Raw genomic sequence first — 25453 nt, 5'->3', positions numbered from 1 at the left:
CGACGTGCAGTTTAATTTGATGTGTTTTTGGAATTTTCCCCATTAAAGCATTTAAGTGCAGATATTCAGTAAATCATAAAGTTGCAGATGCAACCTTGTATCGACGAGTAAATGAAGGCAGAACAACTCGCTGTGGGTCCTCGGCTCGTCCAGCAGAGGGCGGTGGCGGGACTCGCTGCTGCTCCTGGTGCAGATGAAGAAAAGGGACTTCCGGTGTTCCACTCTGTCCCGGATTACACTTTGTACAGCGAGGTGAGTACGTTAGCGGGCCGGTTTGCTGAATGAAAAACATCTATTGAAAACCTGTTAGAATAATTATCTGTGCAGCTTATACATTTACCGGTGTGCACGATATTAAATAGCAAACTTAACGTTCATCTGGTGTTTTCGTGAACACCTTGGCGATACGGAGAGACTTCTCTGACCTTGGCTATCAAGCTAACACAGCTAGCTCTCGTTAGCTAGCTTTGCAGCGGTCTTGGACAAAATGTCAAGGGCCCGGTGTCATTGATTGCCTCTTGTCAAAAACGTATTATTGCCGTCTTACCTTCTCCTTTAGTTATTAAAAACATGTTTTTACCATGTAGCACCTGCAGTCATGCGTACGATATTTATTGGTGACGTTATTTACTATAGGCCGAGGGCACTAAAACTTAATTTCTAACATCACCTGTCTGTGCGATATAACACAAACTTAAGTGTTTCATCTTGAGACATAGCTAGAGGCTGCAGTCGGTCGTTAAAAGTGAACTTGCCACACTAAATTGAGTGACTGCATTATGACATAATGTCGCAGTATGAACATTTAACTAAAGGTGAACATGTTTTTATCTGGCTAGGCTACAAATATGCTTTACTTGTTAATCCATTACATAACCTTTGTGTCAGCAGCATGGAAATCTTTTTCCTCATATATCTCCACATAATATAAATAGCATGCTATAATACCGCTGTATACTTCTAGTATTACACTTGCCACACGTGCATTACACGCACAGAAATAAAGTAATTGTAATGCTAAAGAAAATTGTGCCACATAACCTGACCACACACACTCAGTATACAGTTAATTAGGGTAACCTTATTTAAACTAATGCAGTCAAATACACGACCATACAGTAAATCCCACCTTCATGAAGGTTAAACTGCTTAACCTTTGTTGAAAGGGACTTTAGAGAGGTGTTGGTTCACCTTGTGGTCCTATTGGAAGCTTTATTTGTACTTTTTGTATTGCATTGAACTGAAATGTGTTTTTAATTTTTACTCTACCCTCACTGATATAAATGGTACAACAAGATATTGGTATCTCGCAACTCAATTCAACAATGCATCATCCAAAATCACTTAAAAAAAAAAAAAAAAAAAAACTTTCTAAAACACGAGCAAAAGTTAAGCCTAGTTCACAAAACTCACGCTAACTCCAAAAACATGTAAGTGAACCTTGAGTTCAGTTTTATGTCAAACTCTCAAATAGCTTCAGCATAAACTGGACATTAACATTTTCTCTCAGCTGCATGTGTCCTGGATTATTTTGATGTTTTTGTTGAGGTTTGGTTGGCCTAAACGAGATTCCTTTACCTTTCAGACCGGCAGAATGGCAGGCCGCCGTGTAGCCCTGAAGGCCATTGACTGGCTGGCGTTTGCCGAGCGGGTCCCACCCAACCAGAGGAGCATGTTCAATGCACTGAAGACTCGCAGTGATGCTATCGCTGCCAAGTTAGTTTTACACAGACAACAGGCTTTAGAAAGTCATGCTCAGTCAGTCACATTATTTTTGGGTTATGCACTGTGAGAGATGTATTTTATTGCTGATTTGCATGTAAATGCTGTAATCCTACCTTTCATGCAGTGAGAGAGTGACACATAAAATAAAAGTGTCCACCTGGCTGAGAAGTTTTGCACGGTGCTGGAGGGACGTTCATGTGTTAATAAATAAAAGACCATCTGCACACTAGAATCTGTTTTTATACAGTTCCTCCCGTGTTGATGGTCTTCCTTTGTATTCGCACACCAGGGCTTAATTCAGTATTTCATTTTTGGCAGTTTGCTTGAAAACTAAAAGAAATAGCTTGGTCAAACTAATGAAGTGCTCAACCTACAGAAGTACCTGTACCCATTATGAGATGTTTGAGAGGAAGAAATTGAAGCTGCACACAAAGCTGTTAAATTAGTGAACCTGTCATTTTATTTATGTTTTGCTTCTTTCGTACATCTTATCAGGTCCTCACCAGTAAGTTGGATTTGTGGTTATTAATTGGTCTCCTGGAAGAACTGCCATCTTCCCACAGTATTGGTTCTTCTCACTCTATTAAACAGAAACAGCAGCTAAGTTCAGAATTCTAGTATGTCTTTACCATGGCCTCGGAAGGTTCAATCAGTATTTGTGAGCATGACCTACTCTCTGTCAAAGCTAGAAACCAGAGAAGCAAGTTTTGAACTTGTGATGCCATTAGATATAAAGTAGCCATATACTCTGGATATTTCCCAGGGTGCTCTGACTGTCATATAGAGCATCTTTCACCATTCATTGTCTTTGGAGCAGCTCCACACTTTCTACTCTATGACATCAGTAGTTTGACTTTTGGCACTCTAGTTTTTGGATTTGAAAGAGTGTTGTTCATATTCACAAAAAAAATATTGTTTGACTGTTTTAGAGCATAAGAATAAAATGTAGGAACTTTGGAAATGGGTATAATTTCCCTCTTTGTTGCTTTTTGTAGTCCACCGAATTATTTTTATCAACTCGTGATCACTTTTGCTCACTCATTAGCTTTTTGCACTGGTTTAATTATTTGATGTCATTTTTTAGTTTGCTCCCTGTACTCACCTTCATTTTCATCTGTCTGTTCTTTTTCTTCCAGACTCTCTGCCCTGCCAGAGACTCCTGCAGCCATTGACTGGAGTTACTACAAGACTGCAGTGGCTAAAGCTGGGATGGTTGATGACTTTGAGAAGAAGGTGAGTTACTGTTTAAACAGCTTTGAGGGTTACAGTGCTGGTGAATAATAGTTGTAGGCATGCAACAGCTTAAATTCCCTTATGGTCCATCTCTGTAAAAATAATCACTTAAGCTGGTGGTTGTGCAGCTTAAAGGTCCAGTGTGAAGGATTTATGGGGATAAATGAACAGAAATGGATATAATACAAAAGGAATGTTTTCTTTAGTATATAATCACCCGAAATTAGTTAATCGCTATGTTGTCATTACCTTATAATGAGACCTTTATAGCTACATCAAGAGTCGCTCCTTGTCCATGGTGTGTGCCATGTTACACTGCCATGTTTCTACAGTAGCTCAGATTGGACAAACCAAACACTGGCTTTAGATAGGGCCATTTAGCCACCATAGTCAGCAGCCCCTTCACAATGTGCCGAACAGCATTAGAAAAGGGATTGTGTTTATCACTCGAAACTGCTTTATTCAGTATTTCTACTGATGTAACTCACCGAGTCTGTTAGTTTTGGAGTTTCGGAAATTTTTGAGAACCCAAGCCAATTCAAGCCCGGGGGCAGTAATGAGAAATTACAGCCTGACCCAGATGGGCCCATTCGGGTTCGGGCAGAGAATCAGAGCTCTACTTTGCAGATAATTTGGCTCCTGGTAAAAACCTGAACAGTGAACACTGAAGGCATCCTAACCGGGAGTTCACACTTGGCACATGGCAGAAGTTTCAGCTGGTTGCAGTCTGCAGTCCTCGCCACTGGATGCCACTAAATTCTATACACTGCTGCATTTAGTCTTAATTTCATTAGTTTGTTTAGCATTTGTTGGTTTGCATCACAGTGGTAAATGATAACTGTTCCTCTTCCAGTTCAAAGCCCTGCAGATCCCTGAGCCTACTGACACACAGACAAGCGTCATCAATGCCCAGGAAGCTGAAGCTGTGAGTGATGATATAAAACAGACCCATCTACTGCCTGAATTACACCTTTGCTGTACTGTTTTAAAATTTCAATTTTAATTAGAAAACTGATACAGTTAAACCAAAACTGGCAGTTATATGTATATTTTTGTAACTACTGAGAGAAACTGAATATGCACAAATAGTTAAACATCAGTACAGCAATCATAAAAATCACCCAACACTAACACAGACTTTGCAAAGTGAAGCAAAGGGAGACAGAAACCACAACTGAAATTAATTGAAATTAATAGGAACTGTGATATGATTTGTGTTGTCATTTTGCATTGTCAATTGTAATTGTTTCACTTTTTCCCCAACAGAGTAAAAATGCATTAGCCTACATTGAAGAATCTAAGGCCCGCGTCTCTGAGTATGAGCAAAGGGTGAGACAGTAGTTGCATTTGTTGCTAAAACACCTCATGGACTTCTGTAGCAAACCTGTATTTATAACCTCACTGTTTTTTTTCTGCTTCTTTTTCCCTTCTTTCATATTTTTTCACAGCTGGAACAGCTGAAGAGCATGATCCCCTTCGACCAGATGACCATCGAAGATCTCAACGAAGCCTTCCCTGAGACCAAGTTGGACAAGGCTAAATATCCCTGGTGGCCCCACAAGCCCATTGCAGATTTGTAATCCTGTCACTGGACACTCAACTCACAATAAAGTTTATGTATGTCAAAGAGAACTATTTAATGACCTCATTATTTGGTACACGCTTTCTTTTCAAGTGTTTAACTGAGTTGTTTTCAAAAATGCACCAAATACAAAAAGGCAGCCTATGATATTGTAGGTAGAGCCCATGAGGGGGCGATGTTGCTTTAAGTATGCTTTGACAGGTAAACTAATGGGTTAAAAACCATTTTCTATTATTTTGACATGCATTACATTGTTATCAATAATCTGTTCTCCTTTTTGATTGATATCTGTGACCACTGTGAGATAATAGGTATGGGTTAATGAGATGTATGTGCTTCTATGGGCATTAAATCAATCGTAGTGATGTCAGAGATGTTTCCTGATTCAATTAGCATTGTGTTTGAAGTACAGATATCTTGTCCAATGGCCTTAACCTAATCACTCTATTCACTATAATCAGTAATAAAGCTGTAACTACATATTAACATACAATACATTCAGAATCAGAGATACTTAATGGATGCCCGGGGGGAATTGTGATTCACTACAGTCGTTTTGATGTTAGGAATAGAGAATTACAGGAATAGAGCAAAAATAAGTGTAAAATAAGTAAAATATGTGCACTATGCTTCAGTTTTCATGCCAGTATTTAAATATTTAGAAATATATAATGTGAAATATGCTGACAGAGTAAAAGTGTGTAAAAGAAAATATGTGCCTTTTGCTGCGTCACTATGTGTAAGACTTGTATGTAAAATCTAGAAATATAAAAATTTTGTGCATTATGCTACAATGCACAACACAATATAAACATAATACAAAAATGAAGAACAGATATATAAAATATGTGCACCAATGTTAGATATACATGTAAGAGCGGTTTTGGAAATTTTATTTTAAATCAAATACATGTCAGTGTCCCATTTTGAAATCCTACAGAAATGCTCTACAGTTTATCTACAGTCACACGTCAATCATCCTGGTATTATCCAATCATGAACAGACTGGTTGTGCTCCTCAATAGTGATTGGGCACCGGTTATTTATTTACATATATATGGGCGGGATATGGACTATTCGCACCTGCTTTGCATTTTCATTGGTCCGTCGTTACAGAGTCTCTGTTGTTGATTGGCTAAAGTTCCGGGGGAAGTAAAAGAGGAGGGACAACTGGGAGGGGCTTCATCAGAGATGATTTCCGTTGTATGTTATTTGACAGTCAGTGACGATTGACGGGAGTCCATCAGCTCAGGTAAATGCCTTATTCATCCACCTATGTCTAATTTACCGACACGGTTTCATGTGTGATAGGGTTCAGCTCTCGGTCTGTGATTTACCGAGAGTTTTCATTTAACGTTGGTCAGTAACCAGTGGGAAAAACAGAGGCCATCCATTCAACTGTGTCAATACCGGTGGAGCTCAGTTAGATATGTGCTGTGGAGGTCAAATAGGCAAAACACAAACGCATCAGAAAACATTTTCGTTTCAGCATCAATGATGGTTTGTTTTATTCCCACGTCAGCGATGATGAGCACAGCAAACCGCCATCAGTAGCATAGGAAGCTAAGTTAGCTACCGTTATCCAGCAGGGATTACGTTATGCATGTGATAGTCAGCCAGGTGCCCTCTGTCCTGGATGGTGGGAAGATGTATGATACTGCTGTTTTCACCTCCACGAATATAACCCCAGACTGATAATAATATACACTAAATGTTAAATGTTTCACCAAGTGGAAATCACTGATTCCACTCACTCCTTATCGGCTTGTTGTGAGTGTTAGCTAGCTGAGCTAACGGTACACCACTGCGTCAAAACAGCCACTGTCTGTGCACTAGCTCCATTTCCTACGAGCCTGAGGAAGAAAACTTTTCAGTATTCTGTTAAGCAGACCCCCGTCTCCTCGACGTGTTTACAACACAGCCGGTCAGTCATGCCAAGAGATCTACGAGGGTTCAGTAAGGCAACCCCTCTGTGGGTGCAAATTGTGCAAAACTATTTTGGCTGGAGGGAAATCTGAGCTGATGTCGACCTCTGTGTTCACCTTGGTCAGTGCTTTGCTGCCATTGGCAATAGGATTTATGTTGTGTTTACTTGTTAGCGCCCATTTGTTTAACTTTTAGACATGTTTCTATAAAGGTATAGTGTGAAGTGGAATTTAGCAGTTTGGCTTGACTTCCAGGGTCAAAGGTGACAGAGCAGCAAGTTTGTGTTGACAGTGCAATATTAAACCAGAGGCAGCTGTCTTTTTTTAACCATGCATCAGATATTTTCCAGATATATATCTTCTAAATGTATGTTACGTCATGTTGTATGTGTTTCAACCATGTGTTGATTATAGAGAATGGGGGAAAAACAGAATAGTATATTTTGATATTTTGTAGCCTACTACAATAATAACATAAATTGCTTTTTCACTCCAATAGATACATGTTGCTGCAATAAAAGCGCTTGTAATGAGATGAACAGACTGAAAACTTTACCTCGGTAGATAAAAACAGATTTTGACAAAGTTTTTTCCTTTATTTGCAGTTGAAAAAAGGTACTGCTTTGTAGTATAGTGCAATATATGTCATCAAAATACTCAGCATATCACAAAACATTTAAAATTACAATGGTATTGTAGCATGATAGCATCGTATTGGGGGACCTCTGGTGAATCCCACCCCTAGCCCCTGACAAAATCATAACTCAGTGCAGAAAAGACACAGATTGGTGCATAAAAGTTCCTCACAATGCAGGAAGTTAAGTGTTTGGCGCTCAAAATTTTCCAGCGGAGGACCCCCTATGTCATACATTTGCCCCCCAGTGTTGAAACTAAACCTACACCCTTGGTTCAAACACATCATCCTACATGCATTGTCATTCTGAATCTCATGGCCCAGAGGGTGTATTGTGTTAGGTGAAAACAGACATGGTTGTGTTAGTAGTCAGCTCAGGTCTGCCCCTGGACAGTAGAGTCAACACTAGCCTCATTGTTCGTAGGAACAATGGGAATAGGCCTGCGTGGAGGGAGGCACTGCTAGGAGGCTAGAGGTTGCCTACGGTCTCATCAGTAGAGGAGAGCAGGCCTGTGCTTTTCTTACAGTGTTATTGCCACACACGATGCTGTGAAGACACAATGTGAAGCAAAGTGTGATGTGTAGCAACAAGTTTCAACTTGGAATGACAAAAGATTTGTTACAGAGGCTGCTGCACAGGAGACAGCGCAAGAAATGTCTTACAGCACTACAGAGGACAGTACCATCCCAGAATCCACAAGCTAGGTTTCGTTTTTGAACAGGCAGTTTTCAGAATAGCAAAGGATTTGCATGTTATGGCTGGCTACCAAAGAAAAATAAATGAAGTTTCTAACTGCAGCCAAAATTTGCTGACATTTGGCAGGTGTTGATATTCCACTCCTTCCCACATTTCCCACATATTTCATTTTTTTTGCAAGCAGCATTACGAGATCACTTAAAAATGTCATTCACAATTCTGTTGAAATTAAAGCCTTGTTATTACATAAGAATAAATAGCCTATAAATATCTGGAGGATTAGGACACATGGTGTAATTATAATATACACATCTTTTAATGTTCAAAAAAGGTGCTGAATCCAGAATTATTAATGCTGAAGATTCTCTTTGGAGAGATCATGGCCTTGATACTGTGTGTCCCTCACGGCAGCATCCTGTTCTGTGGTTTGTTTATGACTTCATGTAACACGACACCGCATCCTCAACCTTTCACTGATTGAATTTCATCCATGCAGCAGTTCAGCCACCCTCTTCCAGCCACTGGTGTGATAGATTAAGCAGGAAATACATCAGACGAAAGATGCAGCTGGTGCCAGCCTGTGTTCTTGCTTCACATGTAGGCAAACAATGTTGGGACATTGCGGGTATCATTGGCACATATGCTCTGCAAACTTGAGCAGTCAAAACAAAACAGTCATTATTATTAATAACCAAATGTCAGATCAGAGCTAAATGATTAGTCGATTAATAGATTACTCGATTGACAGAAAAAATAATTGACAGTTCTTTTGATTATTGATGAATCGTTGTAGAAATAGTGAAAAAAAACACCAAACACTGTCAGGATGAGATGTTCGCTGCTTTTCTTTGTTTTTGTTTTTTTTTTGTGGTCTAACAAAACAATACCTTTAAATATTCTTGGAAGTTGTGATGTACATTTTTGAAAAGTCTTTAATAGACTAAACAGTTGGCATGCTGCAACGTCATTATCAGCTAATTTGAAGACTATTGAAGAAGCTGAAGCCAGATAATGTTTGGATATTTGTGCTTTTAAAATAACTGAAACCATAGCTGACTCAGTTCAAGTGGATTATTTGTCATTTGTCATTCGACTAATCGATTAAATGCCTAAAAGTAAGTTGCTTCTAAGGCTGGGCAATATATCGATATTATGTTGATATCATTATATGACACTAGATCTGGTGTTAAATTTTGGATGTTGTAATATCGTAAATGCTATCCTTTCCTGGTTTTAGGGGCTGCATTACAGTAAAGTCACCTGACCGTTCTAGCTGTTCTGTTATTTGTTTTTACCCTCTTAGTCGTTATATTCACATTACTGATGATTATTTATCAAAAATCCATCCATCCATTTTCATCCGCTTATCCGGGCCAGGTTGCAGTGGCAGCAGGCCAAGCAAAGCACCCCAGACATCCTTCTCCCCGGCAACACTTTCCAGCTCCTTCTGAGGGACCCCAAGGCATTCCCAGGCCACATGAGATATGTAATCCCTCCAGCATGTTCTGGGTCTGCCCCGGGGCCATTGGGACGTGCCCGGAACACCTCCAGCAGGAGGTGCCCAGGAGGCATCCTGATCAGATGCCCGAGCCACCTCAACTGACCCCTTTCCACGTAAAGGAGCAGCGGCTCTACTCCGAGCTCCCTCCAGATGTCCGGGCTCTTCACCGTATCTCTAAGGCCGAGCCCAGCCACCCCACAGAGGAAACTCATTTTCACCGCTTGTATCCGCGGTCTCATTCTTACAGTCACTACCTAGAGTTTATGACCATAGGTGAGGGTTGGGACGTAGATGGACCAGCAAATTGAAAGCTTTGCTTTCTGGCTCAGCTCCCTCTTCACCACGACGGACTGGAGCAGCGCCCTCATCATTGCAGAAGCTGCACCGACCCGCCGATCCATCTCACGCTCCATTCTACCCTCACTCGTGAACAAGACCCCAAGATACTTGAACTCCCTCGCTTGAGGCAGTTCAAAAATCTCATTGTGTAAATACTTGTTAAAAGCATAATAGCCAACCCTGCAATATAATCGCCATATCGATTTTAAGGTATTTAGTCAAAAATGTCATGATATTTGGTTTTCTTCATATCGCCCAGCTCTAGTCAGTCTTACAGTATCATCCCAATATTGAAATTGAGATATTTGGTCCAAAAATTGTGATATTTGACTGCCTCCATATCACCCAACGCCAGCTGCAGCCCATCCCCATATTCTGTCGGCTGCCGATATTAGCAAAAAACGGGCATCGGCATCGGATCGGACTGCATGGAAAAATGCTGATCCATGAACTCCGATCCAGTTTTTCAGGGAATCCATGTCAGGTTTTCCGGCCAGCCCAGCGCTCCGCGATTCAAGCAGTCCATTCAAGTGATCCCCCTCCAGCTCTTACTATTAATCCACCCGGCCAGCATGCAGATGGCAGATACACAGAGGGTAGGAAGAGTAGCGGTCAATTTAGTTAAGTGACTATTTGTTTTCTGCTCTGGTTTTTTGAGAGTGATATTTTTATTTGGTTTACACTCTTACTGTTTAAGTTAAGAGCACTGATGGCACTGTTTTGGGCACAATTAGTGAAATTGGAGCCATGGATGGACTACAAAAACACTACTAAAATAACTGAAAAGGAAAGGCTGCATTGTTTGTTAAATGCATTGTAATGTATTACAATGTATTTAACAAATGTATGTATGTATTCTGGTGTTAATCTTTTTTTTATTTATTAGGGGGCCAAAGCACAAGTGTGTGGAGTCTTGCTGCTATTTTAATTTCATTGTTAGACATTTTAAAGATTTCTTGTATTGATTCATTTTCTATTTATTAAGGGGCCAAAGCAGCCAAAGCAAACCAGCTATATTTTTTATTTAATGTTAATGTTCAAGTTTAAAGTTTGTTTATTTAACCCTGTTAACAATAAACAGGTCAGTTTCTCATACCAACTGTTGTGGATCATTCTAACTAACCTGATTAAGTAGTTGTTCTTTGCTTGATCAAACCTTTTCTGACATGACTGACAACAAGTGAATATGTATAATACGTGCTTGGATCGGATCGGTATCGGTATTGGCCAAAACTCAAGGCTGTAATATTGGTATCAGATCGGAAGTGAAAAAGCTGGATTGGGACATCCCTAATATTCTGATTAAAAAAAAAGGTTTCTTTATTAGTTTTCATTTGCAGTCTTCATGAAGAAATCCTCATCCACCAATATTAGCATGCATTCAAACATCCTTTAGATGAATACCTAGACCACAGGACAAGAGGCCTGTCTGTTCTACAGCTATGGTAATGTCTTTTCTCAATTGGTCTTGAAGTTTTGGCAATCAGCCTTGAGACTCCTGCTTGTTTATAGACTTCTTCATGCTAGTGCTGTAGCCTACTTTGTATGCCCTCAGCAAACACAGTGTGTTGTTCAGACAGTCTGTTTTCCCTCCAGCCTCACTCTCTGCTGGAGTCGTCAGAGTAGGAGTGAGAAACCAGTGGACCTCAGCGAGCAGCTAGCATTGCTGTTTATTTGTCCATAGACAGTGAATGAAGCTTGTTGTCCCAGCGACAGCAAATACGCCTGTGTCAGCTGAATCAGTCTGAACTGGCAGATGTGGGTAGAGAGGTGGTATGTGACCGGCCTGGATGAACTTTGGGAAGTGTTGCTTCAGTAGTGCAGTAGCTCAGTGATCAAAGAATTCAGGTCATACTGGGCTACTCCCAGTAAATGTGCATGCTTATATGACTGTAGAAAGGAGCAACGTGGGTGGGAAAGATTTACAGTATGTAGAAGTGTCTGCTTCTATGCAGAATTAGAATATTTTATTGATACAGCAGCTAATTACTCTAAGGGACAGGTATGTATTCTGCTTTGAGACATAGAGTTGTAAGCTGATAAAAAACCTTCCCATCACCACTGCAATCATTTGCATTTAATAATGTATTGACTGACATGTTCACAAATTTTTAAAAAAAGAACAAACTGTATAGAAAAACTACGCCCACAAACAGTTCACTTTTTTGCATGCTGCCTTAAATGATCTGTCCAAATCCCCAATAGAAGTGGTACCAAATTAATTGGAACAGTAAGCAGATCATCCCATAGGGCGGTGAATGGAGAGGGATGGATGGATAAAAAGAGGGGAAGGGGTTACCATCTGGATCGTTTTTTTATCTGTTATCTAGATAGCCTGCTGTGTGTGTGTGTGTGTGTGTGTGTGTGTGTGTGTGTGTGTGTGTGTATGATGGAGACAAAGCTTGGCCCAGTGTCCTCAGCAGTAGGATGCAATAATTTGATCCTTCTCTCGATTCTAGTCCTCTGTTAAAGCGATTTTAAGGAGAGATTAAGTATGACTGTTACAGACAGACCAGACAGTTAAGAATACAAACAGGGACTTCCAAATCTGCTGCCCCAAGGAAAAGGCTTGTGCTAACAGCTTTGTATTCCCTCATTTGTTAAACAGCATTTCCTGTTGTGTCTTTACTAGTTTGCAGGAGCTTGGAGCAATTTAGCGTTTGTTTGTGTGCATGCATCTCCATAGTTGCAGTAAAGCATTTTGCTTAATAGGAGTACAAACTGTGCTGAGGTAATTTTGTAGTTCACAGGAAATGAGAAAGGCCTCAAATAGCCAGACAATGGGCAGCAGCCTCAAAGAAACTCTGCTGCATCCTGAGGTGTGAGTGGATATTTGTGGATGTCGAGTTTTTACAAGTGAGGTGGCGCCTCTGTCCGTGGATGCAGCTGAAAAGCCAGGAAAAAGATTTTAATTTCTCTAGGTGTTTGCGTGCATGAATTAACATTGGCATGTTTTCCCCTTCAATAGACCATCTTTACAGCAGACATTCAACTATTCACTGCGTTCTTTTTCTGCTGTGACATGTCAGATTGTCTTTCATGAAGAAGTCCTGCTTAGTGCATGTCTGTGTTTTTTCCAGTGGCCGTTGATGGACCATCCCTATGAAGAAACAGGGTTACAATGGGACAGAGTACCTCGGAGCAAGAGGTCCAGGCAGAGAACCCAGAGGTCGGTATGCTCACTGGATGTATTTGCATGATGATAAAACACATTGGGGTAAAGCAACAAAACCTGGGTATACACGTAAATGCACTGGATGCCATCGGAAATTGGAAAGGGGGCTCACAGAAGGGGAAGCCTAATTTGTACTGCCAGATTTCATCCATTAGAGGGAAAGAGAAGGCCTGTTTTAGACAAAGAGTCTGTCACAAATAATACATAAATGATCTGTAAACAGTCATATTGGTCTTACACAACAGTATCTTATATTAGCTAATGAGAAAATACACTATATGGTTAGTGGTGATAACACTAGCAGCACAGGACACCATAGCAGCTCATAACAGCAAATTGCCATACTGGCATCAATCTCAAAGTGACCTTATTAAACTCAGAACTTCTTTCCCAGCTGAACTTGAGAGTTCAAAACGCCACAATCGCAGGTCATAATATTCCCACAATGAAGCAGCCTTCCCCAAGTCATTGGGGATTTTGAGTTTCCCCTTGAAATAAAGGTTTTGCAACATTTTCCCCGTTGCTGACTGTTAGCTTGCCAGTCTAATACATTGCGCAGACTATGCCTTTTGTCTTTTTTTCCTACGTTGCTTCTCCTATTTTCCAGATCCAGACCTTAGCCCGAAGCTGTACATGACAAAATGTCTTGAACTCGACCCAAAACCCAGTACAGTGTCCAGACCTGCCAGGCTCATCCTGAAATTTACATGGGAAAGAGTTTCTCTGAATTATGATAAATATAATGACTAAAGAGTAGAGATACAACACAGTCGATTTTTTTCTGATATATGTTAACCCATCATTTTTTATGTGAGTCCTTGTGTGTGTGAGGCACTTTGAAACTGTAGTTTTGAAAGGTGCTGTGCAAATAAAGTTATTATTGTTATACGACAATGTACTCATATGCATAGCAGCATGTGAAACATGACTCTCAGCCTTCTAGCACTGCACAAACTGTAGAGACTTCTGCTTGTTTTTTAGCCAACACCTTTACTACACTTTCCACACGTACAGTTTGATTTCCAAACTCTATTGCGCCTACTTGAAGCCTCCAGCTAAAGTGTATTCCTGTGTGCACATCCAGCCTGTGCACTCACCCATCTGTCAGCCCTCACTGACAATGTCCCTAGTGTCTAGCCTGGGCCTTTTACTGCCAAATAACTCTTAGCTCCTCACACACTAATCAATAACCACTGATAACAGACATGTAGTCTGACTGGCTGTCAGCCAGAACACTAAAAACATGTTACTCTTTCTCTTGTGATGCTTTATCTGATGGCTACACACATATACACACAGAGTAAACAAGCTTATCTTGGCCACACAATCTCCACTCCCTGCACTGACAGTCTCATTTTGATGTGTAAAAAAAGTGCTTAGTTTGATGTTCGATGGACTTTAGTTAGCCTGTAAAAGTCTCCTTAATCAAGCCAAAAGGAAAACTACTCTGCTTTCTCTTCTCTCTGTGTAGCTGCTTGTTTATGGAAGGCAATGCACTATATTACAAACAAGCCACTTCCTTGTTGTTCTTATGTTTTCCTCTTATCTTTTCTTTCTTGGTTTCTGTCATTCTTAGTTGCCTTTTGTCTCCCCTCTGCCTCGCCCAGAGTCCAGCTCCCATCAGTTTTCATTACGTCTTGCTGTCAGCCCCGGGCCTTGTCTGTATGTAGGGAAGCAACACTGTCTCATAGCAGCAGCAGACCATATTATTCCCTACATCAATGTGTGACTGACATGGACACAGCCATACCACACAAGGGTGGAAATCAGTTACGACGAGGTCATACTACATAATTTTTTATGCCTATTCAAAGCCAGATCAGACTGTCCCAACCACTTAAGTAAGTTAGGAAGGGGGGGTTATCTTGTAGAGTGATCTGTGGACTGTGGCCTCTCCTGCAGAACACTCAGAGCCTGATAGGCTTTTTTTGAGCATCTTCTTTTGTTATTTTCTGAGCACAGTCTCTCTTTTTTTTGAGGCTCAGTCTGCCCGTTTTTCAGTTCACTGCCATCTGCATTCTTTGGATCGGTTGCCTGCAAAACAAACAAACTAATCTTGGCTTCAGGACCTGTGCACTCCCTGCAGGTACAGGTTTGTTAAGGTATTATCATGGAAAATCTTTGCTCCCCTGGGCTACACTGTGCCATACAGCCCTGGTTTTTCCCTCTTTACGCTTTGGGAAATGTAGTTGTAAGACACATGTAAGGGCAGAAGGGTGGAGAAGGTCAGATGTCCATCCCCTTCTCCTCTTGTGTCTTGGCACTGATTGTCAGACATTCCTGTCTCCGGGGCAAATGCCTTATTCCCACATTCCAGTACACTTCAGTGGAATTTAAACCTGCAGGCCCACACAGTGTTTCAGTCTCAGCGTACTGCAGGAGGTTGCAACCGCTGGGTATGCTACTGAGCAACTCGCTGCCAGAAGAAGTTTAGGTTTGTTTGATTGAGTGTTTTCTGTGTATTTCTGTGTTTATTAGGACGGGTTTGAAAACATCAAGATATTAGTGGAGGAGGAACTACAGACGAGCATGGTGAGTGCAGGGAGCTGTATTACTACCATACTGTACATGTTTCGCGATGAGAAGAGAGAAATAAAGTGTAGCCCATTAATACTTGTAGATAAAAATGTAGTTGAAATACTGCAGTTATATTTTTAATACATTAAAACATCCAGGTCAATATAATTTAAGTGCTGCAGCTATTACATTTTGTCATAATGTAACATTTGACCCTGTGCACATATCAGCTAAAACAGGGACTAAATTGCAATGCATGAGATGACAGAGCCTTTTTTTCCCCTTTCTCCTCAGATGGTGGGGATGGTGATTGGTGCTGGCATCGCCATAGTCCTCATCGCCATCCTCATCTTCTTCATCTTAAGGAGGATCCAGCTTCGAAGTCAGTAATTGCTGAAAACCCCATCTCACCATGCACATCTCACATGACATCATAGTTACGGAAAATGTGAACTTATATGTATTTCTGTGGTAATTTGTCATGTCTTATATTTTGCAGACCGAGAAGCTCAGGAGGCACCCAAGTACCGCTTTCGCAAGAGAGACAAAGTCATGTTCTACGGGCGAAAGATAATGCGTAAAGTGAGTGTGTGGCTGGCATAACAGCCAGTATGCAAACTAGTGTTGTAGTTATCACTGGTTAGCTTTGACCCTCAGTTATGTCATTCCTCAGCTCTTTAGTCTACTACTACGGCAAAAATAATGGCACTTTTTAAACCTATGTGTTTCCCAACAGGTCTCGCAGTCTACCTCTTCCCTGGTGGGTACATCCTCTTCCTCTCGGCCGCGCCTAAAGAAGAAGCAGAAGATGCTCAACATTGCCAAAAAGTACACAAAAGAAGCTCACCTTACCCAACAATAAAACTTCAATGACCAGTACACTGTGACTGGTGCACACACTTTACTATCTCTTCATCTCATGCCTCTGTTTTTGTGTCTTTCTGACGTGCAGGATCCTGCGCTTTAAGAAGGAGGTGCCCACCCTGCAGGCCAAGGAGCCCCCTCCCTCGGTGCTGGAGGCTGACCTCACCGAGTTTGACGTGGCCAACTCCCACCTCCCCTCCGAGGTGCTCTACATGCTCAAAAATGTCCGGTAGGTTTGTCGTCTTTGTCACGTCTGCGTAATTGTGTTATAGTTACCTGTGTGAAACACAGTGTTCTAAATGCCCAAACATGTCTGTACATCACAGAGTTCATTTGCATGATTTATAAGCGACTCCTGTGAGACATGACCTTTGCTTTTGCAAACATGCCAGATGAGATGTGTGATTTTGTTGTGCAGTGGTTGCCAAGCAAACTGCTCTCATAAAACTCAGTTAATAGCATTCCACACAACTTAACACAGATTAAAAAAAGCTCCACATTTTCGAATATACAAACTGTGTACAAACCTCCTAACCTCTGTGTCATCCTTCACTGCAGTGTGCTGGGTCACTTTGAGAAGCCCCTCTTCCTGGAGCTGTGTAAACACATGGTGTTCGTGCAGTTCCAACAAGGGGAGTACGTCTTCAGGCCGGGCCAGCCCGACAGCAGCATCTACGTGGTTCAGGATGGGAAACTAGAATTGTGCCTTACTGGAACGGTACGCAGGCTTGTGTGTACAGTGCACGCATGCCCGTTTATCCTCATTACCTGGTTGTTTCATGCATGCCATCGTTGTTTATGTGTTTGAGGATTATATTACCTAATGTGTAAAAAGTTACAGCACATGGGAGAAAATCCAGTAAGGGGCTTAACCACGGGAGCTCTGACTCTAACAGCACATTAGCATCTATTAGCATTTGACTCATGATAATCTCATCAGGGAAGAAGGCCGATATGGCTGTTAGCAAAGGTTGCTTTTTTAATAACAAATACGTATCCTGCAGCCAGTTTCAGTGGCATTTAACCTCTTCTATTCCACCCCTCCCTATAGTAGACCAGTTTTATCTTTTTTAAGGGGGGCAGGGGGTCTTTAGGGGGAGCTAGCAGGTCACCAGTATATGCCTCTTAGAAGTGATATACATCAGCTGAAAGCAGGGGACCTGAGGATTAATTTGAGATGCAGCTCAGCACTGTGTGTCAAGTATTTCTAGTCATAAAGATGTTATAAACTCTGTGTCTGTGTAAGGCACTTAGAAGGGACAGTATGATGGCCATTCTCATGATTTACAATGTTAACCTGTTTTTTCCAACGTGGGTTCAACAAACAAAAGTGATTCTGCCACACACTATCGCACGTTATTTTGATATATCCCTCCTCTGATGGATTTAAGTTTGCTCTTTCTGCGAACGGGTCTCCATGCTGTGTAGCAAGATGAGCCTCCTGCACCCACACTGCTGTCAAAACTTTTGTTTGTAATCGTAAACGCAACCTCCATGATTCCTGACTGAGAAAGAGGCCGAACAGAGGTGCAGGGTGAACAAAATATGTAAATGCGACCCCAAATCACAGAGATGCGAATTCACACTGGACTAATATTATCACACGTCTGTGTTTGGCGAATTATGGTAGGTAATTTGTGGTGGAATATATACCTTAGACAATACTGACATGGCAGATTCACACAGGATCAAGTTCACAGACGACCTCCGCTGTCCCCAGGTTTTACTCTCATGCAAATAGGGTTTTTGATGGGATATTTGTCCTTGCAGAGATTTCAGTCCAGGCTTTATCTCTATCTGTAAACCTATGTATATCTGCTAAGTTCCTAGAACAGCTCATGAATGTAGGTTACATGATGTGCATGTCTTCTCCTCTTCATCTTTCAGGATGGCAAAGAAAGTGTGGTGAAGGAAGTTTACCCAGGAGACAGTGTCCACAGCCTCCTCAGCATCCTGGATGTCATCACAGTAGGTCACACCCACACAAATCTGCACAGACAAGTGTGCTGCGTCACACCTGTACACACAGGCTTTCTCCAAACATGCAAAAATTATTTACACTCCTGAAAGACATGCAGCCCTGGCTATCAGTGTGTTGGACCCCACCCACTTCTTTCCTCCCTCACATCATTCACATTCACCGGCTGACTCATCTAACCCTCTCCGTCTGGCATACGCGTGACTCATACATTGATCTGTATATCCTGTAATAGACTGAATAGAGGCAGTGGGATGTAAATGCCCATCTTAATAAAGACGGTTAAATTGATTTTCATTTTTTTTAAATACATTAAAATCAACATCACTGTAAGAACTGTCCAAAAGAAGCAACCCCTCACATCATAGCTTCTTAAAATGTGAACATTTTCTGAAGTGTTCTGTAAAATCTTTGTGTCCAGGGCCACCAGAAGCCTTACAAAACGGTGTCGGCACGGGCTGCAGAGGTTTCAACTGTTCTCCGTTTACCTGTAGAGGCCTTCCTCTCTATATTTGAGAAGTACCCTGAGAGCCTGGTGCGGGTCGTACAGGTGAGCTGTGTGTGTTAATCTGTTGATTTTTCTTCCAGGTTTCCCACAGATCCTTAAAAAGTCGAAAAAGGCATTAAATTCAGTAATCTAAAAATAAGGTCTTAACTGCAATTAAAATATCTTAAAGTCTTAAAAATGTTTAGGACAAGGAGAGTAGGATTTTATGATTGTTTTTTGACATTGCATTGCAAAATCTTAAAATAGTAGGTAAGAAATTTCCTCTTGCCTAAACATTAGGCAGATAAAGATAGTGGAATGAACAACATTCTTATTTTGTTTCTGGCTAAAGATCCAGTGTCTGCTAGCTAACTATCACTGCATCCTGAATGACAGGGGCAAGTGCAGATTCAAGATTTCGCAGCTCAGTACATTTAAAAAGGTTTTCAAACTCAGTATGATGGGAATTGAGTCTGTGGAATCAGACATGCCGAGTGAGAAACATAGAGTCGCCCAGAGAGCATGCCAACAGACTGCAGTTACTTCTAGTTCTACCCTCGTCTCCACCATGCCAATAAACTGTTTTTTTTTGTTTTTGTTTTTTTGTTTTTTTGTTTTTTCAACATTTAAGGTAGATAATCTAACTTTTTCATTAGAACAAAAGTAATCATGTTTTATGTAACAATAAATATTTGGGCAAAATTGTCCCCAACCCAAAGTAATTGATGTCGGTTCACATTTGTTTTTCAAATCTTGGTTGTCGTAAAATTGGTCTTAAATTTCATTCCAAGTGGCTTGAAGAAAAGTCTTAAATCTAAATTGCCTTAAGCTGAAGGAACCCTGTTTTTCTCTCTCTGTCTCTCTCCTGTTTTGTTTCCCACTCCTGTCAGCAATAAATGTATGCTCGCTCGTAAAACTGAAGTGGTTTTGATAAAATCATCTGTCGGTTTCTATGTGTGGAAAATGACTCACTTCCTGTTTTATTCTGCTCAGATTATCATGGTTCGTCTCCAAAGAGTTACAGTCCTAGCCCTGCACAACTATCTGGGCCTCACCAATGAGCTCTTCAGCCATGTGAGTTTATCATGCACACGCACATGCAGACATATACACACTCAGTACACCAGACGGTCCCATGCAAACATCTGTTGGTGATGTGGTTTGGCATTTATCAGGAATTCTACATCATTAGCTCAGTACACATGCTGCTTTTATTATGATTTGAGTCGCTAAATGCTAATGTTGTGTCTCTGTTTCCACTCTCCCCCATCACACATACACACACACACACACACAAACACACACACACACACACACACACGATACCACATACCATTTGCACTTGTCCTATAGGAAATGCAGCCCTCGCGCCTGCCACCTCCGTCTCCCCACCCAACTCGCACCAGTCCCATACGACATGGCAAGCGCTTTGGCAGCCTGACCGTGACAGAGGAGCACCGGGAAGCTGCCATTAAGGGTGAAGCTTCAGGTAGGGAGAAGACTGTAACAGGACGATAAAATTTTCTTTGGAAATGATTAACTCTGTGAGATACTACTAAAGTCACTCTGAGAGGTTGAGTCAGTTAATTTTAATTATATAAATATCTCGACTCTCCATTTTCCTCCCTTGTTTTGTGTTTGGCTGCTTGTTAAGTGTTTCATCTTTGGGTTTTCTTTATGTACAGGAGGGGAACAAGGGAAGGATGGAGCAACAGTGCCAACTCTTAGCAGGACCATCTCCATGCCTGTGGACATCGCTGGTGAGGGACTTCTCTCCTGTTCATGTGCTATTTTGAGAAAGTACTTGTGTGTAAACATTACTGAGGTGCTTGGGACCTACTTGAGAAGAAGATGAGGAAGAGTTGTTGAATGATGCAACTACACCACAGAAGGGTTTGGCACACATATCCTTAAACCTACTGACTCAGCTCCATTGATGTCATACCTAATTGCATTACATAACACGTACCTGGTCTTTTGGGCATATTCACACACGTCATATCAGACTATTCACCCCTCTACCCAGCTTCTTAAGCACAGGTATAAACAGTTATTTACCTCGCTGTACCTGCTTGAAAAGACAGGTTCTCCATTCTCTGTCAGATGAAGCACAGTGCTGTTACAAAGGTTAAAAAAAGGCTACCTAAACCATCTGCAGGTAACGGCACATTGGCATTGAGAAATTTAAGGCATGAAGACACAGATGTTGAAACATGATAGACAGCTGTGAAGGCAAACACTCCCACTGCCCACATTTTCTCACTGATGCCTTCATGGCAATAGAAGCGGACAGGTCCATCATGTTGAATTTGCAGAGATTGAGATTTGATTTGTTTTGAGCCCGTCAAACTCCTTGCCCCTCTGCAAACCTGTCTAGTATGAGAATGAAAGGCTTACTCAAGCTGTCCAATGTGTTTAAAAAAACAGAAAAAAAGATTTTTGAGCTATCTGATGTTTCAAACTTTTGGTACAGGCATTTGTTTAAAAAAAATGTACTTTTGTTCATCGTGTTTATACCAAAACAACATATGATGCATTATAAGCTGTGCCAATAGTATGAAATGGTATACACTTCCTGTCTTCTTAGTGTGTTCAGCCCTACTCGTTTTATCTGCAGGCTTAATATCTCATGCCAGCCGAGTAGAAGCCATACTGTGAGAGTGTGGTACTTTTGTCTGCCTGAAAAATACCATCTTAGTGTCAGAATGTTCTGAATATATGTGACAGCGGGGCAGTGGTGAAACCCACATGACCCAGGTACAGGAAATTACCCTGAAGTGCACCATCTTGTTTCTGAACCACCAATGTTTATACTCAGGAAAAGGGAACACAGTTATACAAATCATCTGATTGTTCTCATAAAGGTTTATAGGATAATCGCCTCACTGACTTAAAAAAGGCTGTTCTTAATTTAAAAGCATTGTGTAGCCAACATGTTTCTGGTTTGTGAAACCTGCTGTAGCTTATAGATTCATGATCCTTTTTTTTATTCAAGCCAAATATTTTGCCTCTTCTTCTATTTGGATTATTAAGCTTTTCATTTGTTCTATTCAAACACAGTGACTGCCGAAGTTAAGATGTATGTTTTTACTTAACAAAAGCAGAATGTTGATGAAAGACTGAAGGTCTGAATTTTGTTTGTGCAGGTATACAGAAAAGTCTGAGATCGGACTTTGACATGGCGTACGAACGGGGACGGATCTCTGTCTCTGCAGAGGATGGCAACACTCCTCCTACGTTTACTCGGGTCAGTAAACTGCAGACTCTTGGGACATAAATGAGATAAGGTTGATTGATCTCCTGAAATAGAACTGGGTAATTACACCAGCAGGTACAGTGTTTTAGAGCAAAGACTGAAAATCCACTACCTGGCATGAATAACAACAAAATATATCCCATATAAATGCCCCAAATATTAAAAATTAAGTGTCTCTGATGCTTCAAAAATGTTTTTTCCTGAGAAATAACAATTTTTAACAAACAAAGTTTTACTAGGAATGCTCTCCGCTGTGTGGTATTGAAATATTCGTGTTATTCCAAAGCATAACATCTCATCATAGTAATTAATAGATTCTAGTTGTGTAGGGGTAGATCTTCGTATTTTTAACAGTAGGAAGTCCTATTTAAGAGTGAAACCCGTCAAACATTTTCCTCTGTTTGTACCATCACAGTCTGTATCCCAGGACCAGCGGGAGAGGAGGGTGACAGTAGACGAGGTTCCCTCAGGGATCTATCTGTATCCAGAGGAAGAGTCGGGAGTGGACAATATCTTCACACCCGTGTCCAGTCGGTCCTGTGCTGCTTTGTTTGAGGAAGCTCAGAAAGAGATCCTCAAACTCATGAAGATTGAGGTTTGTTTTCTTGTTTGGTTCCTGTTAGCATCTTTACGTTATTATGTAATGGCATCACATGACACTAATAAAGTAGCCACAGACATTGTTTTAAAGGAAACATAAAGCAGAACTTCTTGTCAAGTATTTTTCACACACTATTTAACACAAACTGAGGTGTATACATTTTTAGTATTTTAATCAGATGGATTTTTCAGCTGAAACAGTCAAACCTGTGCAAGTAAAGCTGGATATAAACATGCAGTTCCAATCATCATGTATACTGTAGGACCAAATTCTCGTGGGTTAACTAAAAAAATAATATGCTCATTATTCTGTTTCTGCATGAATGAGCACATTGTCGCAAATCACTGTGGAGCATCTGCTGACAGATTATGATGTGGAAAGGGGGTCAGTCAGAGGAGCAGGCGGCTAGGGCGGGCTGCAGATTCAAGACACAATCTCTCATATGTGTTTGGTAATATACAGTGGTGGAAAAAAGTTTTCGGACACCCTTAAAATTTTACACAATCTCAAATATTATCATGAAATATTTGTGGAAAAATCTTTTTTGTGTTTCGAAAGGTGTGGCTGCATTAGACAGATACAAACAAATACAAATTATATTTTTTTGTTTATTGTTTACAAGAAAAACTAACAAAACTAAATTCTTGACAGTTTCAATATGTCAGTTCTCAACATTGTTGGTATCAAAGTCAACAAATAACAGAGAATGTGTTCAAAACTGAACAGAAAATAAATAAACCATCACATCATCAAATTAATATTTAGTAGTCCTGCCATTGGCACGTAGTAGAGCTCTAATCCTGGCTGACATGTTCCCCACGAGCCTTTCACACTGTTGAGGGGTAATCTTGTCCCATTCTTCTTGAATTACTGCTTTTAATTCTTCTAAATTCTTTGGTTTATTCTTTGAAACAGACCTTTTGATAATCCACCACAGATTTTCAATGGGGCTCATGTCCGGGGATTGAGCTGGCCACTCTAAGACCTGGATACTGTGCTCCTGCAGCCAAGTTCTACTGGCCCTGGATGTGTGGCAAGGGGCATTATCTTGTTGAAACATCCAGTTTTTACCTCGACGGAACAGTGCACGCAGAAGGGAGCATGTGGGTTTCAAGAATGGTACAATACTTGGTAGAGTTCAATGTGCCATCACAGACAGTGAGATGACCAACACCAGCAGCACTCATGCATCCCCAAACCATGATACTGCCTCCACCATGCTTGACAGTAGGTACTGTACATGCTGGAGATAATGCTTCGCCTGGTCTTCTGCGTGCACTCACATTAGTAGGAGGAAGATAAAGCTGGAAACTGGACTCATCTGACCACAAAATCTTCTTCCAATTCCTGGCTGTCCAGTTCTTGTGTGCCTGGGCCCAACGACACCGGGCTAACCTCTGTCTCTCATTGATCAGGGGCTTCTTGATAGCCTTGTAGGACCTTAAGCCATGATCTAAAAATCGGCCACGTACAGTGCGGGTGGAACACTGGACACCAGTTTGGTTTGACCAATGCTGCTGAAGCTCCTGTGATGTCATTCGGCGGTTTTGCCTGCACATGCGGATCAGGATGCGGCCATTTCTTGCTGAAGAAACCCTTGGACGCCCAGATCTTGGTTTGTCTTCCAAGCTGTTGGTTCGTCTGTATTTCTGCAGAGTGTATCCAACTGCTGAAGGACTGCATCTGCACTTCCTGGCTATCTGGCGGCAGCTGTACCCTTCCTGTCTGAGAATCTTTATCTTCAGGCGTGTTTCCTGCGTTAGGTTCCTTGTTTTAGCCATTTTTGTGTCTGAAGAACTTTCAAATGTGCTGGCTTTATGTAGACACGAAGCTTGGCAGCAAAAATTGTGTCTTTTAACAAAAAGAACGACCTTCATCACTGGTACCAAAATGACCCAATACTCAAAATTTCTTATGTATTTTTATGGAACCAATCAATTTTAAGTTTTTAATGGCTTTTTTAGGATTTATTTAGTAGTTTAGCTGTGACTGTACTAAAAGAAATTGCACTTGAAGACCTAAGAGTGATTCTTAATGCAATATTTCACAAATGCATGGGGTGTCCGAAAACTTTTTTCCCCCACTGTATATTAGCAATGATGACAAACCAGAGTTCAGCTGGACTTGAGACCACTAACAGATTGCGTTGGTAGGTAAGACAATCCAGAACGCTCAACGGGTCTTGGCCACATCTATACAGATTAAATTCAGATGCAGTTTTCAACTCAAGACGAAATCTGGTGGGAAGTTGTATACATGTGTTTGATGCAACATGTGGTAAACTCTCTCTGTGCGCCTCTGAAGAGGTATTGCTGCACCTAATATTTCAAAAGATCATGTTGGTGTAACTGGATGATAGATTTAGTGAATGTTGCAGAATGATCCGTCAGATTTTCATCCAATGGTGAACAAAGGATACATTTTCTCTCACTCCTCTTTGACTCACTCTTTTATTACTAAGTGTTTGACTCTTATTCTGTCTTTCTCCTTAAATCCAGGAGCCATCCTTGATAAATGGGAAAGTGACTCTGCACCATGCAAAAGCTGGAGCCGTCTTAGCCAGACAGGGAGACCAGGTACTTATCATAAAAGATACCGAACCCATCTGTCTGCCTTTAGCTGTATATTGCCGTACAAAGGCAGAGTGCAGCAACTACAGAAGCAGTTGAGGGAAAAAAGGATTTTAATTTAATGCTATGTCTTTTAAGGTCAATTATTTGATTATTTCTAACAGACTTAAGGGGAAAATGTTTTAAAAATTTAAATATAAATGTACGACTCTCATCACTACCTGTCTGTCCATAGTTACTTTATTTTATTTATTTTTGTGTATATTTTTTGATATTGTAAAACAGATCTTTAAAAAAAGTTTCAAAAAGATTCATGTCTTTCCTCGATTTTGACCAAATATATAGCCACTGTGCTTTACTTTTGTAGGG

The 25453-nt window shown here is 40.9% G+C and overlaps 2 protein-coding genes across 3 annotated transcripts in view; both read left to right on the top strand.

Annotated features, from left to right (window-relative positions):
- Positions 1–165: 165 nt before the first annotated feature.
- On the top strand, positions 166–4590 carry atp5pd (ATP synthase peripheral stalk subunit d). Its single transcript, XM_049572324.1, has 6 exons — positions 166–252; positions 1586–1716; positions 2862–2958; positions 3812–3883; positions 4225–4287; positions 4407–4590. Exons 2-6 carry the CDS (start codon positions 1595–1597, stop codon positions 4536–4538), a joined length of 486 nt encoding a protein of 161 aa, XP_049428281.1. The 5' UTR covers positions 166–252; positions 1586–1594; the 3' UTR covers positions 4539–4590.
- Positions 4591–5719: 1129 nt separating this feature from the next.
- pnpla6 (patatin-like phospholipase domain containing 6) overlaps positions 5720–25453 on the top strand; it is a 38009-nt gene continuing 18275 nt past the window's right edge. For both annotated transcript variants that reach the window (XM_049571059.1, XM_049571060.1), the window contains exons 1-16: positions 5720–5792; positions 12717–12805; positions 15290–15343; positions 15623–15710; positions 15828–15910; positions 16065–16156; positions 16281–16421; positions 16751–16910; positions 18080–18160; positions 18592–18720; positions 19651–19731; positions 20011–20146; positions 20343–20417; positions 21804–21904; positions 22329–22508; positions 25013–25090. In XM_049571059.1, the coding sequence (XP_049427016.1) occupies positions 12758–12805; positions 15290–15343; positions 15623–15710; positions 15828–15910; positions 16065–16156; positions 16281–16421; positions 16751–16910; positions 18080–18160; positions 18592–18720; positions 19651–19731; positions 20011–20146; positions 20343–20417; positions 21804–21904; positions 22329–22508; positions 25013–25090 (1527 nt within the window). In that variant the 5' untranslated portion in view covers positions 5720–5792; positions 12717–12757. The remainder of the gene's footprint in view (positions 5793–12716; positions 12806–15289; positions 15344–15622; positions 15711–15827; positions 15911–16064; positions 16157–16280; positions 16422–16750; positions 16911–18079; positions 18161–18591; positions 18721–19650; positions 19732–20010; positions 20147–20342; positions 20418–21803; positions 21905–22328; positions 22509–25012; positions 25091–25453) is intronic.

This window comes from Epinephelus fuscoguttatus, linkage group LG3, assembly GCF_011397635.1.
Source record: "Epinephelus fuscoguttatus linkage group LG3, E.fuscoguttatus.final_Chr_v1".
NCBI lineage: Eukaryota > Metazoa > Chordata > Actinopteri > Perciformes > Serranidae > Epinephelus > Epinephelus fuscoguttatus.
Note: the sequence above shows the minus strand (reverse complement) of the source record. Positions and strands in the feature narration are given on the sequence as shown.

Bases quoted from the DNA above. Each gene is read 5' to 3' on its own strand.
- atp5pd (XM_049572324.1), top strand. From the start codon at position 1,595: ATGGCAGGCCGCCGTGTAGCCCTGAAGGCCATTGACTGGCTGGCGTTT. The intron at 1,717-2,861 runs GTTAGTTTTACA...TTTTTCTTCCAG, and splicing joins AGTGATGCTATCGCTGCCAA to ACTCTCTGCCCTGCCAGAGA. The intron at 3,884-4,224 runs GTGAGTGATGAT...TTTCCCCAACAG, and splicing joins ATGCCCAGGAAGCTGAAGCT to AGTAAAAATGCATTAGCCTA.